The following is a 13,746-nucleotide window of genomic DNA, read 5'->3' on the forward strand; positions in this document are numbered from 1 at the left end:
AATTTGGATTGATCCTTATCAAAAATGTAATAATGTATGACAAAGATGTGGGGGAAATGAGTGAACCAAAATTATAATGGAACCCACATGCATGGCTGCATGAGTACCATACATGGTTAATACACACATAAACGAAACGACTATGTCGCACTCGAATTCCATTATTTGTCTTATTTATTTTTTTATAGTTAAATTAGCTCAATTTTGAATATAAATATATTTTTTTATTATTTTAAAAAACTGAAAAATATATATTAAAATATATTATATATACCTTTTAATCATATAAATTTTACAATCATTTTCGGTTATATATTATATGAAATTTTTAGTCAAATTCGGTCAATTTGATCATAAAAAGTCAAATAAAACAGATAAATTGATAGGAGAGTTAGATAATTTGTTTCCAAATTGATTACACACATGGTAATATTATGAAATTTACCCCATGTTCACTTTTAGTACAAAACAAAAAACACTTCATCCAAATTATAAATACATCACAATATATACTGCAGGTTTTTAACAAAATTAAACAAATAGATTACATAAAATGCATATCATAAGATTTTATTCTTATGACTCCATTTTGAGAAGATATAAGCAAGCATACCAAAGAATGCAGCAAAGCAACCCATGATCCATGACAAGAACATTAGTATCCAGTCCTTGATCTTCTTTTTAGGGAGATGAGACCGATCCGATTGCAAGAGTGCGCGATAAACGGCTTCTGTCAATGCATACGAGGTCACTGGATCTGATTCCTCAGGTAGTATGCCATGCCCTATAAGACATGCAATGTCATATGCACCCATTGCCTCAGACACTCCTAGATATTCACATACTTTTAGCCTTCCATTTATCCTATCCTCCATGCTTAGCATGTCACCATGTGTCAATATTAGGATTGGATTTTCATCTGTCAGTACCATACAACAAATTTGGAGCCCATATTTAGTAATCAATCACATAGTAAAATGTAAGATCAACACATAATTAACTTGCTCTACTTTCAGAAGTAGAGTGGTTTCTGTTTCCGCAAAGATCCCCTACTATTATGGTGTGTACTTACTTGATTTTCTTATAGAAGGACAGTGAAAGATTTCTCTGATGGCTTGAACAGGGGCCAAGTCACCGCACTTGAGAGCCTTGTAAGTTTGTGCCAAGTTAGCCACCACTAGAACACAGTTGACTTTTCTTTTAGCAAATCTTGAAGAGGATAATAAAGATCCCATGGGTAGATTTGTGGTAGAATTATGCCTTTCATCTCCTGGTCTATAGCAGAGCTGGTTATGACGAACTCCTTCAGTCATCCATTTTGAAACCTCCTCCAGACTGTAGCTCAAGTAGTTTTCATCTAAGCCTCTTGTGTCATATACACAAAATCCACTTCTCATTGATCTCAGAACATTATGTTCTTCCATAAACATTGTTGTATAACTTGAAGAGTCACCTATACATAAAAATTCAGACAACACATTCGATAATTATTTGTCGGTAATTATAACTTCCAGTGTATGTGTACCTTACCTTTCTTCCTAAGATGAATTAAATTATTATGCATATGTACTTAAACAATTGTATATCACCAAGAAGGTGGATGCTAACATACTTGATGTTTGAGCAAAAGGGACTAGGCCAGATCGACCGAGAACACTATACATCAAGTTTACGAGAGAACTTTTGCCAGAACCAGGTAAGCCAACCAAGAGAATGCTTATGACTGGAGGTATATCCATGTCTTCTTTCTTGATTCCTCCCACCGGCAGCCAGAAATCACCTGACCGATACGAGATGAGCTTGTGACGAAGATCATCAAGACCTTCTTGAGAAATCAATGCCAGCCTTTCCAACTCTCTGCAAAGTTTGAGCCTTGGGGTAAGCTTTGAGATATGAGAAATATTCAATTTCAAATTGCTGTTTTCATCAGCATCATCATCTCTTGTTCTCCACCAGTACTGTAAGACTGAGTTTTTGGGCTCTTCAGGGTCTTCATCAGAAGAGTATTTGTTTCTCATTGCTTTCGAGATCTTGAGTTAATTAATTCTTTAGAGATCTTATGTCATCAAGTACATAACTATACATGACTTTTGTAACATGATGTGGGCTCATAATCTTGTATTTAAAGCTAGTGGATGAATAGATATGATCAATATTATTGTGATGGGTCATATTACACAACTTATTAGTGAAAAAATCTAAATGATAAGAATATATTTTATTTGTATCCGACAGGGGGGAGACATATGAATTATGTTTTTCTAAAATGCCCATTACTGAAAAGAACATAAAATGATTTTTTTTCTTCACTAAATGCTTTTATTCCTAGCAGCAATAGTCTCAAAATATATCCATGCTCCTCAGGCACCTCTATATGTTTTATATGCTGGCTCTTGATAGTCGAAAGTTATCATCTGAGACTATTCAGTTCATCTCAGCAGCAATATGCAATGTACATTAATCCTGAAATACTGAAATATTTTGGGGTAAATTACTTGAGATTGTAGTCCAATCAAGCGCACAAACTGCTATTAGCCCTGTAGGTACATTTTGACACTTCTATATGGTTATACATTACCTTCTTATACAGTTGTCAACATGACCTGACGCATGCTAATGGTGGCATATATCACACTGCCAACCTTATTTATGTCAATAAGGATACAAATTTAAATCATTTTACTCCATTATTCTTTTATTGTAGGAACCAGAAGCAATGGTATGGCCTTCTTCAAAGTAACGCCAAATTGCTCTTCCATGTTAATGTTCTCAGAAGTTGTACCTTCGGGAAGTCTCCAATCAAAATTACGCACAAGTGAAGCAACCACCAGAGGAATCATCCGCATAGCAAGAGGCATACCAGGGCAGATTCTACGTCCAGTGCCAAATGTTAAAAACTCAAAATCATGGCCTTTATAATCAACAGTATTGGACCCCAAAAATCTGTCCGGTTCAAATGTTAGAGGGTTTTCCCAGTATATTGGGTCCCTATTTATAGACCATTGATTCACCATCACATGGCTTCCTTTACTTATGGTGAAATCGCGTATTAGGATGTTGTCATTAGCCTTGTAAGGTAAAAGAAGTGGTGCAGCAGGATGGAGTCTTAGTGTCTCTTTAATCACTGCTTGGAGATATGAAAGTTGATTCAGATCTGATATGCCCTTGGTCGGTCCTTTCCGATCAAATTTTTCATTGAGTTCATTTTGTAACTTATGTAACAGTTTAGGATTTCGGAGAAGCTCTGTCATTGCCCATTCTATTGTTCCTGCAGATGTATCACTTCCAGCTATGAACAAGTCCTGTTTAATGTAGATTAGCAATTAACAAAAATGTAATACATAAATGAAATACTGACTAACCAACATAAATAACAGAGTTTGGCATTTCTTACCAATATTAAAGGCTTGATATTTACGCGATCAAAGATAGGTTCATCATTACTAAATTCATCAATTAGAACATCCAAGAAATCACCGGCATTTGAACCCATAGCTCTTGATTGGAGACGCTTATCAATGATATCATCGAAGATCTGATGAAGCCTTGTATAACAAGGCTTGATACGCTTTCTCATTCCTTGCAAATCAAACTGTTGTAAAACTGGAAAAAAATCAGAAACATTAGGCTTCCCAGCTTCTTCCATTATTGTATCTACCAAGTTCTTAAACTCTTGAGCTGATCCAGAATCTAAATCAATCAAATCAACCGAGAAGATAATGGTTGAAATCAAATTCAAATTTGTTGCAAAAACACTTTGCCCTATGTCCACTGGGGCAGAATCAGAAACACAGCGCCTACGCAGAAAATTTCATTTGTGTAACGATATTACTGTCCAAGAATGAAAAGAGAAATGACGATAACACACTGACTGAAATTAAAATTCAGGACACACAAAAACCACCTGAAAATTCACCATGTCAGAATCAATGAAGTTAAAGATTTGTAATAAAATAACAAAACAGCCTACTTTTAGCAAGTAGAAACGCATGCTAATATTAAAAACCGAAAGAGTTTGCATAAGTATGATTCTCACTTTCTTCAGTGCATTTTCAATCAACTTTGGGGAGAAATTGCTCAATTATAAAGAAAAGGAAGTCCTGATCATCTTTCGCATACAATAATCTATTTTTATAAATTGTGATCTTGACTTGATCCTTGCCTTGAAATCAAAACAGATGGTTTTTCGATAGGCAAGAGACATGATAAGCTTCTTACCTAATTAGTTAATACTTCCACATTATAGCAATTTTTTGTTGCAAGTTGGATATTTAAGTTTAGCTAAACTAAAATAAATCTAACTTAAAGACAGTGAACTATTTAGCAAAGAAAAACACAAAATATATGTTGAATCAAAACAGTGAATGTAATTTTGTTTGAACCTGTTCATGTAAGAAATGAGCTCTCCAACTTTTTTGTGCATAAGTTCTTCGATGCTGTCCAATTTATGGCTAGTAAAAAGATTAGCGTTGGTCACTCTACGGCGACTATTCCACCATTGATCAGCAGTAGCCCACCCTATAGTTGCCTCGGGATTAGGCTGCGCAGACACAGCAGCTGGAACAGCTCGGCTTAACAAGAATTTCTCATTTTTACGAAGAAGTTGTTTAGTCATTTCAGGTGAGGAAACCACAATAATTGTCACCGAGCCAATCTTTAGACTGATCAGAGGACCATATTTTTGTGAATATTTTGACATCGTTCGGTGTGGTTGGTTTCCGAGTTGTAGCAAATTGCCTATAACGGGTAGTCCCGGTGGACCAGGTGGTGGTTTTCCCGCAGGCAACCGCCAAGAAAACCACCACCTGGTGCAAATAATCGAAAACGTAGATATTAAAATGCAAAATAAAATCGTCAATATTTCCATTTTCTGCTGTGCAAGGAAGGAACAAGAAACTAGAATCAAATAGCAGTTGGCAACAAAGGTTTGTAGATGAATGACATTTACTTAGTGGGGACGGAGCCACTGTTACTTATCCTGTTAGAATTTCTTTTAGAACAATTATTAGTTTATTATTACGACTTCCAAACAGCAATAATTTGAAAACAACAGGTTTGCCTGATCACGACAAAGGGCCTTCAATATTAAATTTTCATAAACTCCGAGCCTAACACCTTAGTAGAATTAAACCAGTTTCGGTACCTGAATTTCTTTATGACCCGTTTGGAAACCAGGATTTAATTTGATATTCTGAATTTGATCAAATAAATTATTTGAAAATTTGAATTTAGATTTAATTTGAGATATTTAAATATTAGTATAAACATGAAAATAATGCCGACTAAAATTCTATCATTTGAAATCCCTCATTTAAAATTCGTCATGTATAATTTGGTACCATTTTTGAGACCTAAATCTATTTATTTGGGCTGGTAAATATATTAACATAGAACTCGCACAAACTGTTTTGATCGAAGCATATTTATATTTCAGTACATTCAAATAATTCATAAAGATTGGAAACTGTTATTTTAGAGGTTATTTTTTATTTTCAGAACAAAAGTGTGTGAAAGGTCAAATAACCCTTTTGCTGTTGATGTGCATACATGACACGATTTTGTCATTTCATTCTCTTTTTACTTTGAAAGTTAGGATCAAATAAATTCAAATTACCAATCTCTGATACGAGGATCTACTATGGATGTAGTAATTATTTTGAGATACACTTTCGGGTTGCGAACATATCTCATGCGACACCTCTCAACAAATGATACATACGAACAAATGTTATTTCTATTGGGCCCAAGCCCAAAGAGGAATATTCCAGTTCAAGCCCACTTGCGATCCAGTTCAACATAGCCACTTTTATTCACCGCTTCGAACAGGAAATAGAAACAATTTGGTTAGATAAACAAGCTACAAGTTTAATATATAGAACACGAATATCATTTTCTGTATCGTGATTTTTAGCATTTTATGGTGCATTTATGCCAACAGACATCTACTGTTAGTCCATCTATTACTTGCCACCTCACTCTTTAGCCAATTCTTTATAATTTTGTGGAAATGTAAGTATTTTATTACCAGCAATACTAGAGACACAAAAAAATGTACAAAAAATTAATATTAAATTATGTAATGAATTTATTGATGTGCATGTATGAAATAATTAAATTAATATTATTGGTGTAAATGTAAGAGGTTTATTCGTATTTAATAATAATTAAAAATTTGACTACCGCTGAAATTTAACACAATGACCACCCATTATGTCAGAATCGATGAAGTTAAAGGTTTGTAATAGAAAACCAAAATAGCTTCCTTTTGCAAGCAAAAGCACATGCTAATATTAATTATTGAATAAAAAACAGTGAACTTAATTTTGTTTTGAACCTGTTATGTAGGAAATGAGTTGCAACCTTTTCTGTGCATAAGTTGTTCTATGTCGTTCAATTTCTGGCTGGTGAAAGGATTAGCATTCATCACTTTACGACGGCTATTCCACCATTGATCAGTAGCAGCCCATCCTATAGTTGCCTTGAGATTAGGCTGCACAGACACAACAACTGGAACAGCTCGGCTTAACAAGAATTTCTCATTTTTACGAAGAAGTTGTTTATCCATTTCAGGTGAAGAAACACCAAATGTTGTCACTGACATATTTTTACGAATATTTTGACATCTTTTGGTGTGGTTGGTTTCCGAGATGTAGCAAATTAACTAAAATGGATAGTATAGGTGGACCTGGTGGTGGTTTTCTCGCAAGCAATCGCGAGGAGAATCACAAATATAGATATTAAAATGCAAAATAAGATCGTCAAAATTTCCATTCTCTGCCGTGCTATGAAAAATCAAGATAGTAGGAAAAGATAGCACTATAGGTGGGTAGCGGAGAACAAAATTTTATTGATGGATGATATTTATGCGGATCTAGTGCGAAGACACGTGTACCCTAATAACAAAATCGGTATCCCCAGGAAAAAAAATTCTAGATTCGCATGCATTTACGTAAAATCACAAAATATTAGACGCCTTAGATTTCATTTCATTTTGCAAGTTAAAAAGGAGAAGGAAGTGAAATCACAATCAGTGTTATACTAGGATTTTGACCAAAATATTATAATCGGTATAAATCATTGTCAATTTCTCAAGAATAATATATTAATCAAGAATTTGGTTCAAGATGAGCCAAGATCCCGCTAACTTTTAATAATTAATTAATTTATGTAATTTTTTTATATATAACTGATGTTGTAGGAAAAATTTGGTAACAACAGTTTGAGTGAATCTTACTAAAATAATTGATTTTATCACTAGATATTAGATATTGGGTGTAGAAACATAATCGTTCATCCGTAGTTTCAGTGTCGCGCCGGCTTCAAGCCATTTGCCAAACCGGAGGAGAAGAAAAGAGTGTTGATGATTTAGTAAGGTCTCCGGACAACAATGACCGAGAAATTTTCAGCCAAAGCTGTTTGAAATAATCACAATGGTTACAGTGTCAAATTGCACAACGAGTAACAAACCAGAACCCCCCTCGCCAACGCTTACATATCATGTATATAGCAATCAAGTCTCATGCAATTATTTAGGTTACGAGTCTTTTCTTGATGAATAAGACACTGTTTGATAAGTTAAATCCAATTTCCTAGTCCGATCCAACAACTTCCCCCGGTTCCTTCTAGCATAGAATGCAAAAGGAACCTAAAAGGCGAGGTTCAATCTTCCTTATCCATATCAGAGAAAGTCATAGCTTTCACATGACGCTTCTAAACTAAAAAAACTAACTTGGAGTAAGAAACATGAAACACAATACTTCTGCATACGTACCTCACTTTGAATTCTTAAATAAAAATATTTCTTGTATACCCTCTGATCCAGGTACGCCATATTAGTTCGTATCATTAGCTTCATATCCTTATCACATGCTTATCAAGTTTGAGCTCGAGCTGAAGGTAGATTCCCTCAACATGACCATCACTACTTCCATGAATGAGATTATGTTTGAGACCCTTGTTCATTGAGATGTTCATTTCCTCTGCTATGATAATCTTCCTGTGAGCATCCCTTGTGAACAACACCTGAAGTTTTAGCTGTTTTAAAGATACTTTTTCTTTCTAAACCCGAGCTATCAAAACAACTAGAAGAAGTGATTAAAAGCATGAGATAAGTAACTCATACATAAAATAGATATAGCTCAAATATATATAATGCACAGATGCATTAAACCTTCCCATGAACCAAAAAGGAGTAAAACTTCACGTGAACCTAAACATGGCAGCTACGAGTAATAAATCATTCTTGTTCTTCCGTACATTTCCCTAAATGCACAAAAAACAGGCATAATAAGTAATATGTAAAAGCATTAAAGTAGTACTTATCTTTGCATATGTCATGTTGATTAAAATTCAGGTTCCTCCATTAAGCCTACAAGGTTGAAGCTCCATTCAGTTTGAGCTTTGGCTAAGGATACCTCCTCCAATGAATCAAGCTCTTCCATGCCGGGATATTATAAAACCTAGTTACCCTTCGAGCCATCCGAATTTTCTTTGATAGGATGTGTAAACTTCCTCATTTAGCTTAGAACCGTCAGCTTTAGATGTGAACCATCAGTTTTAACTGAACATTAATGAAACAATTTTTTATGTGTGAATACCGATTAACTTTCCAAAAAAATCAACTTGCTGAGGTACAACCTCTCCTCGTTTTGCACCAAATACACCATAGTTCAGGGGCCTTCATGGCATCATTTATAGGTGAATTTTCCAACAACTTCATGACAACCATCTTTGGAGTCTTATACTCAATTCAACCAGCTTCAGCCGCGAGTTTGCTCAGACCTCTAACTATATTAAGAATGTTTCCATGTCCTCGTCGTCCCTTCATGTACGACTTTTGTTTCATCTTTAATAAGTGAATATACTAGAAACTGTAACTTGGAGGAAACTACCCCTTGAATGATAACAATATTTTTGAAAAAGATGTGAACGCATCCATTTTGATTTTTTTCTTTTTCGACATATGCAGATCCATTTCAGATGAGATTCTTTTGTTAGCTCTATTATTTTCTTTAGCTTTTGTAGCTCATAATTTTCCTTCAATAGTTTCTTAAGTGAATCTCGCACCAACTTCGTTATGTACCGAGATGTCATTTTGTACCTCTTTCTTTTAAAATCTTAAGCACATTGCGAAGCTCCTAAGTCTTTGAATGAAACTGTCAATTTCTGTTTTAACTAATATTTAATGAACATGCAAACATGAAGCTGCAAGATATGAATACAGGTAAACCCATGGGTGATCCAGGAAAGGAGCATTGACAAGCTGTGAATAGGGTTTTTCGGTACTTAAAGGCTACGTCTAATGTTGCTCTCATTTATGGAGGTGATACATAGTATTTTGTGACATGACTTTCAAACTATGATTATATTGGAGATATTTACAGTAGAAGATCTATGATTAGTTATGCTTACACTCTGGGTGGTTCAACTGTCAGTTGGAAAGCTACTATGCAACCTACGGTGACTATGTCGACTACAAAAGCAGAATACATGACATTGACAGAAGTCGCAAAAGAAGAAATCTGGTTGAAAGGTTTGTTCAGTGATTTGGATCTACACCATGATCAAACTACAATGTACTGTGACGGTATTAGTGCCATCTGTTTAGTCAAGGATCAGGTCTATCATGAGCGGACTAAACACATAGATATAAGATATCATTTTCTAAAAAGTGAGAAGAGAATATAAAGATGAAGAAAATGGGTAATGTTGATAACCCTGATAAGCTCACCAAGCTGGTTTCACGTAGTAAATTTCAACATTGTTTGAACTTGTTAAATGTTCAGAGTTGTTGATTGCCCTTTTAGGGCAAAATCTGAGGCAGAGTAGTTATTTCTGGTACAACTGGCATTATTATGGTATATTTGATACATTTGTTTTTTTGTGAGAGAATTCAAATCAAGGTGTAGTTTATTAAAATATGTCTTGAATTGATATATACACCAAATATTGAGATTTCGGGGGTCTCGTTGTCGGGTCGGATTGGACAACCCCATGTTAAATTACAACTTTTGTCTTTTCAGATGTTCCAGATACAATATTGGTAAGAGCCCAAGTTGCTCTTAACTGAATTAGAATACAAGCATCATATTCAATGAAAAGATATTGAAAGAAACTAATGCACATTTAGTGTAGCACAAAAACAAGACACCACAGATTTATAACACAAACCTGGAGCTGCGGGTAGTCTTCCCTCATAAGAGCATCTCCAAGGGGATGCACCTGTTAGCAATAAAACCTACGTGGCAACAATAATTTCAAAACTGTAGATGATATGTAAAAAAATCACAACTCTAATGGATACACCTGTTAGGTATATTTTTAGATGCCGATAAATAAGCACGCCAAATTTGTTGATTGAAGAACCATCATTTATATTCACTCCACGTCATTTCCCTCTCAAAAAACTCTATCATCGGCTTTATTTCCCTCTAAAATGAATAATTCTCCCGCTTTAACCTAAGGCAGATATTGATATGTATACTTGTTTATCACACATATATATATTATTTTAATTTTATGTAATGTGAAGTGTGAAATTATTTTATGAAAAACTATATTTTTTCCATTGTTAACCAAATTTATTAAATACTTATATAAAAATTTTAATATATATTTTACATTTTTAAAATTATTAATAAACTAATATAATAATAAAATTAGTTAAATATTTTATAATATATATACATAATATTTTTAACTAATTCTTCTAATGTTTATATTATAAGAATAATATCCTTAAATATGTTTTAATTAATTTAATATTTTAGTTTCACTTGTATTCACTAAAAATAATAATTAGTTTGTTATTAATAATTTCTTCACAACTATATATGTTATAAACAATTATTTAATATAATTGTTGAAATTTGAAAATAATAATAAAAACTCTTTTCGAATATAGCTAAATATTTTAGCTAATACCATTGTAGTACAATTGCTTTTAGTTTCAACAAATTTTACATAATATCTATTTTGTACTATTTTAGCTAATGAATATAGCTAATAGCCTTGGAGATGCTCTAAGAAACTCCATAAAATGAGGAACAACTCTAGATTGTATAACTTCATCAATCGCAGGGATTGTTTCTATTAATTAAGCACACATGTTAAACGGAAACAGAGAGAAAAACAATACTATTTTAGCTAATGAATATAGCTAATAGCCTTGGAGATGCTCTAAGAAACTCCACAAAATGAGGAACAACTCTAGATTCTATAACTTCATCAATCGTATGGATTGTCTCTATTAATTAAGCACACATGTTAAACGGAAACAGAGAGAAAAACAAAAGAACAATAAAAACTTTTGTCAGTATCAATTGAAAGTAATTTTCCAATTTGAGTAGTTGCCTCCAGCTGCAAATGATTATCGTTAGACCACAAACGAGCAACCATATTAGGAAGTCTCTCTATAGCTGCAAGAAAACACAAATCAAAAAATCAGGTAACTATTTTCATGGATACTAATAATTCGAGTTTAGTTAGAGTTTGTGTCTAATCCACCATCTCATAAAACCTTTAAAATTTAATTAGTTTTCTAATACCAATATATTCAAAAAAAACATCACCAACACATTCTGAAACAATATGTTAAACTAAACACTAACATATTCTAAATGCTCCCTATCGAAGCAACAAAATCAAGCTATAAAAACTGAAAAAGCAACGAATTAACCGAACTAAAGTATCAAAACAAATTATCTTCACGTATAATCTTACGAATCTCAACCATATTATTCCGTCTCCGTCTTCTACCTTCTTCATAGATGATAACCATGTACTGGCTCTTACGAGCTTCGGTCTAAGCGACATAGCTAACTTCTATTTGAAACCCTAACAATCACAAAATTTTTTATATAAAAACCTGACAAACATAAACAATTTAATCACTTTTTCATGCAAAACCCTATCATACGTACAAAAACTTAGCAAAAAAGAAATAATACATGATAACTCTGGTAAGCGGGGCAGCTCCTTTCGACGCCGTGCCTGGACCTTTTGGGTGTGAATGAGGTGTTGCTGCTGTTGGGTATCTGCAAAATAACACCAGATAGAGGTTTGAGCCCCGCGGCGCCTCCGGTGTGAGAATAAAAGTCTGGTTGGGGAAGATGAAGATAGATAGGACAAGGGTGGCTATGTGTGTATGAGAGTGTGTGTGCTTGAAATGTGTCTAACCCCTAAACCCTTCATCTTTGGGGGTATATATAGCCCAAAGGTAGGGTTTAGGGGTTGGTACCACTAGATCAAGGCCGTTCGTTATTGGAGGCGGAGAACACCTGACTTGGGTAGATTGCATACACGTGTCTAGGAAAGGACCACCTTCAGGGTGTCCCAACGATACTCTGACACGCGCCGTGTTTTTCTGATATGCTACTTATCGATAACTGTCATTCTCGCGTCCCCACGTACCCTCCCTTGGCGGGTTATGGAGGGTGCATGTGCTTGCCGGGACCCCCCCTCGGGTATGCCCTAGCTGGTTGATCCTGGTTCTGGGCTGGATCCTGGTTGGTAGGTGATCCAGGTCCTGGGTTGGATCCTGGCTGGGTTGGACCCTAGCTGGGAGATGATCCAGGTCTTGTGTTGGCCCTGAGCCTGAGACTCTCCACCTGATTGCACTGCACTGGGTGAGGGGGTCTTAATCCATCAGTTGAGCCTACTTCACCCTAGATTTGGGTTGGGTCTTAGACATGTTGCTTATATCCTATCATTTGTCCCCCAACCCCTTATGCAAATTTTCTGGATGAGGGAGTAGAGTAGTGCCACGTAGCTGTTGTCTTTGGAAAAATTCTGCTTCTTTGTTACCCCCCAATCCGGTTGTGGTGTAGCAGGGTCAGATCCGGATTGAGGTAGATGAAATTGGTTGATTTAGAAAAATTTTTGCTTCTTTTTTTCCCCTCAATCCGGGTCTGGTGCAGTAGGGACAGATCCGGATTAAGGTAGAAGAAATTGGTTGCCTTTGAAAAATTCTGCTTCTCCGTTGCCCCCAAATCCAGGTTTGGTGTAGTAAGGACATATCAGATTAAGGTAGATGAAATTGGTTGCCTTAGAAAAATTCTGCTTCTCTATTGCCCCCTAATCCGGGTTTGGTGCAGTAGGGACAGATCCGGATTAAGGTAGAAGAAATTGGTTGCCTTAGAAAAGTTCTTCTTCTTGGTTGCCCCCAAATCTGGGTCTGGTGCAGTAGGGACATATCCGGATTAAGGTAGAAGAAATTGGTTGCCTTAGAAAAATTCTGTTTCTCTGTTGCCCCGCAATCCGGGTCTGGTACAGTAGGGACAGATTTGGATTAAGATAGAAGAAATTGGTTGCCTTAGAAAAATTATGATTCTCTGTTGCCCCCAATCCGGGTCTGGTACATTAGGGACATATCCGGATTAAGGTAGAAGAAATTGGCTGCCTTAGAAAAATTCTGCTTCTCTGTTACCCCCCAATCCGGGTCTGGTGTTGGAGATACCAATCCGGATTAAGATAAGAAAATATGCTTGACTTAGGTGAAAAATTGTTTGTTGTGGGTATGAATCCGGATTGTATAGTTTTTGGGTAAGGGTCGTAGTCCCGGGTAGGGGGTCGTGGATTCTAAAAAAATGGGGAATTTGTAACATTTTTGCTCAATTTTCCCCCATGATTTTGAATTTTTGCAGTTACTTTCTTAGAAAATCACCCCATAATGATTATGGGGTTTAATGTGCTCTTAATTGTGGGTGTATGTACGATATATGTATATATAAATTTTGTTTTTCTTTT

General features: G+C 35.2%; 2 protein-coding genes across 2 annotated transcripts; both read right to left on the reverse strand.

Moving 5' to 3' along the window:
• Positions 1–366: 366 nt before the first annotated feature.
• Positions 367–2,120, reverse strand: LOC141677129 (uncharacterized). Its single transcript, XM_074482893.1, has 3 exons — positions 1,613–2,120; positions 1,073–1,453; positions 367–919 (listed from the first exon to the last, which is right to left on the reverse strand). Exons 1-3 carry the CDS (start codon positions 2,016–2,018, stop codon positions 561–563), a joined length of 1,146 nt encoding a protein of 381 aa, XP_074338994.1. The 5' UTR covers positions 2,019–2,120; the 3' UTR covers positions 367–560.
• Positions 2,121–2,501: 381 nt separating this feature from the next.
• On the reverse strand, positions 2,502–4,965 carry LOC141677128 (geraniol 8-hydroxylase-like). Its single transcript, XM_074482892.1, has 3 exons — positions 4,383–4,965; positions 3,395–3,797; positions 2,502–3,302 (listed from the first exon to the last, which is right to left on the reverse strand). The coding sequence occupies exons 1-3, from the start codon at positions 4,865–4,867 to the stop codon at positions 2,688–2,690; spliced, it is 1,503 nt and encodes a 500-aa protein (XP_074338993.1). The 5' UTR covers positions 4,868–4,965; the 3' UTR covers positions 2,502–2,687.
• Positions 4,966–13,746: the final 8,781 nt, after the last annotated feature.

This window comes from Apium graveolens, chromosome 8 (genome assembly GCF_009905375.1).
Source record: "Apium graveolens cultivar Ventura chromosome 8, ASM990537v1, whole genome shotgun sequence".
In the NCBI taxonomy this organism is placed as follows: Eukaryota; Viridiplantae; Streptophyta; class Magnoliopsida; order Apiales; family Apiaceae; genus Apium; species Apium graveolens.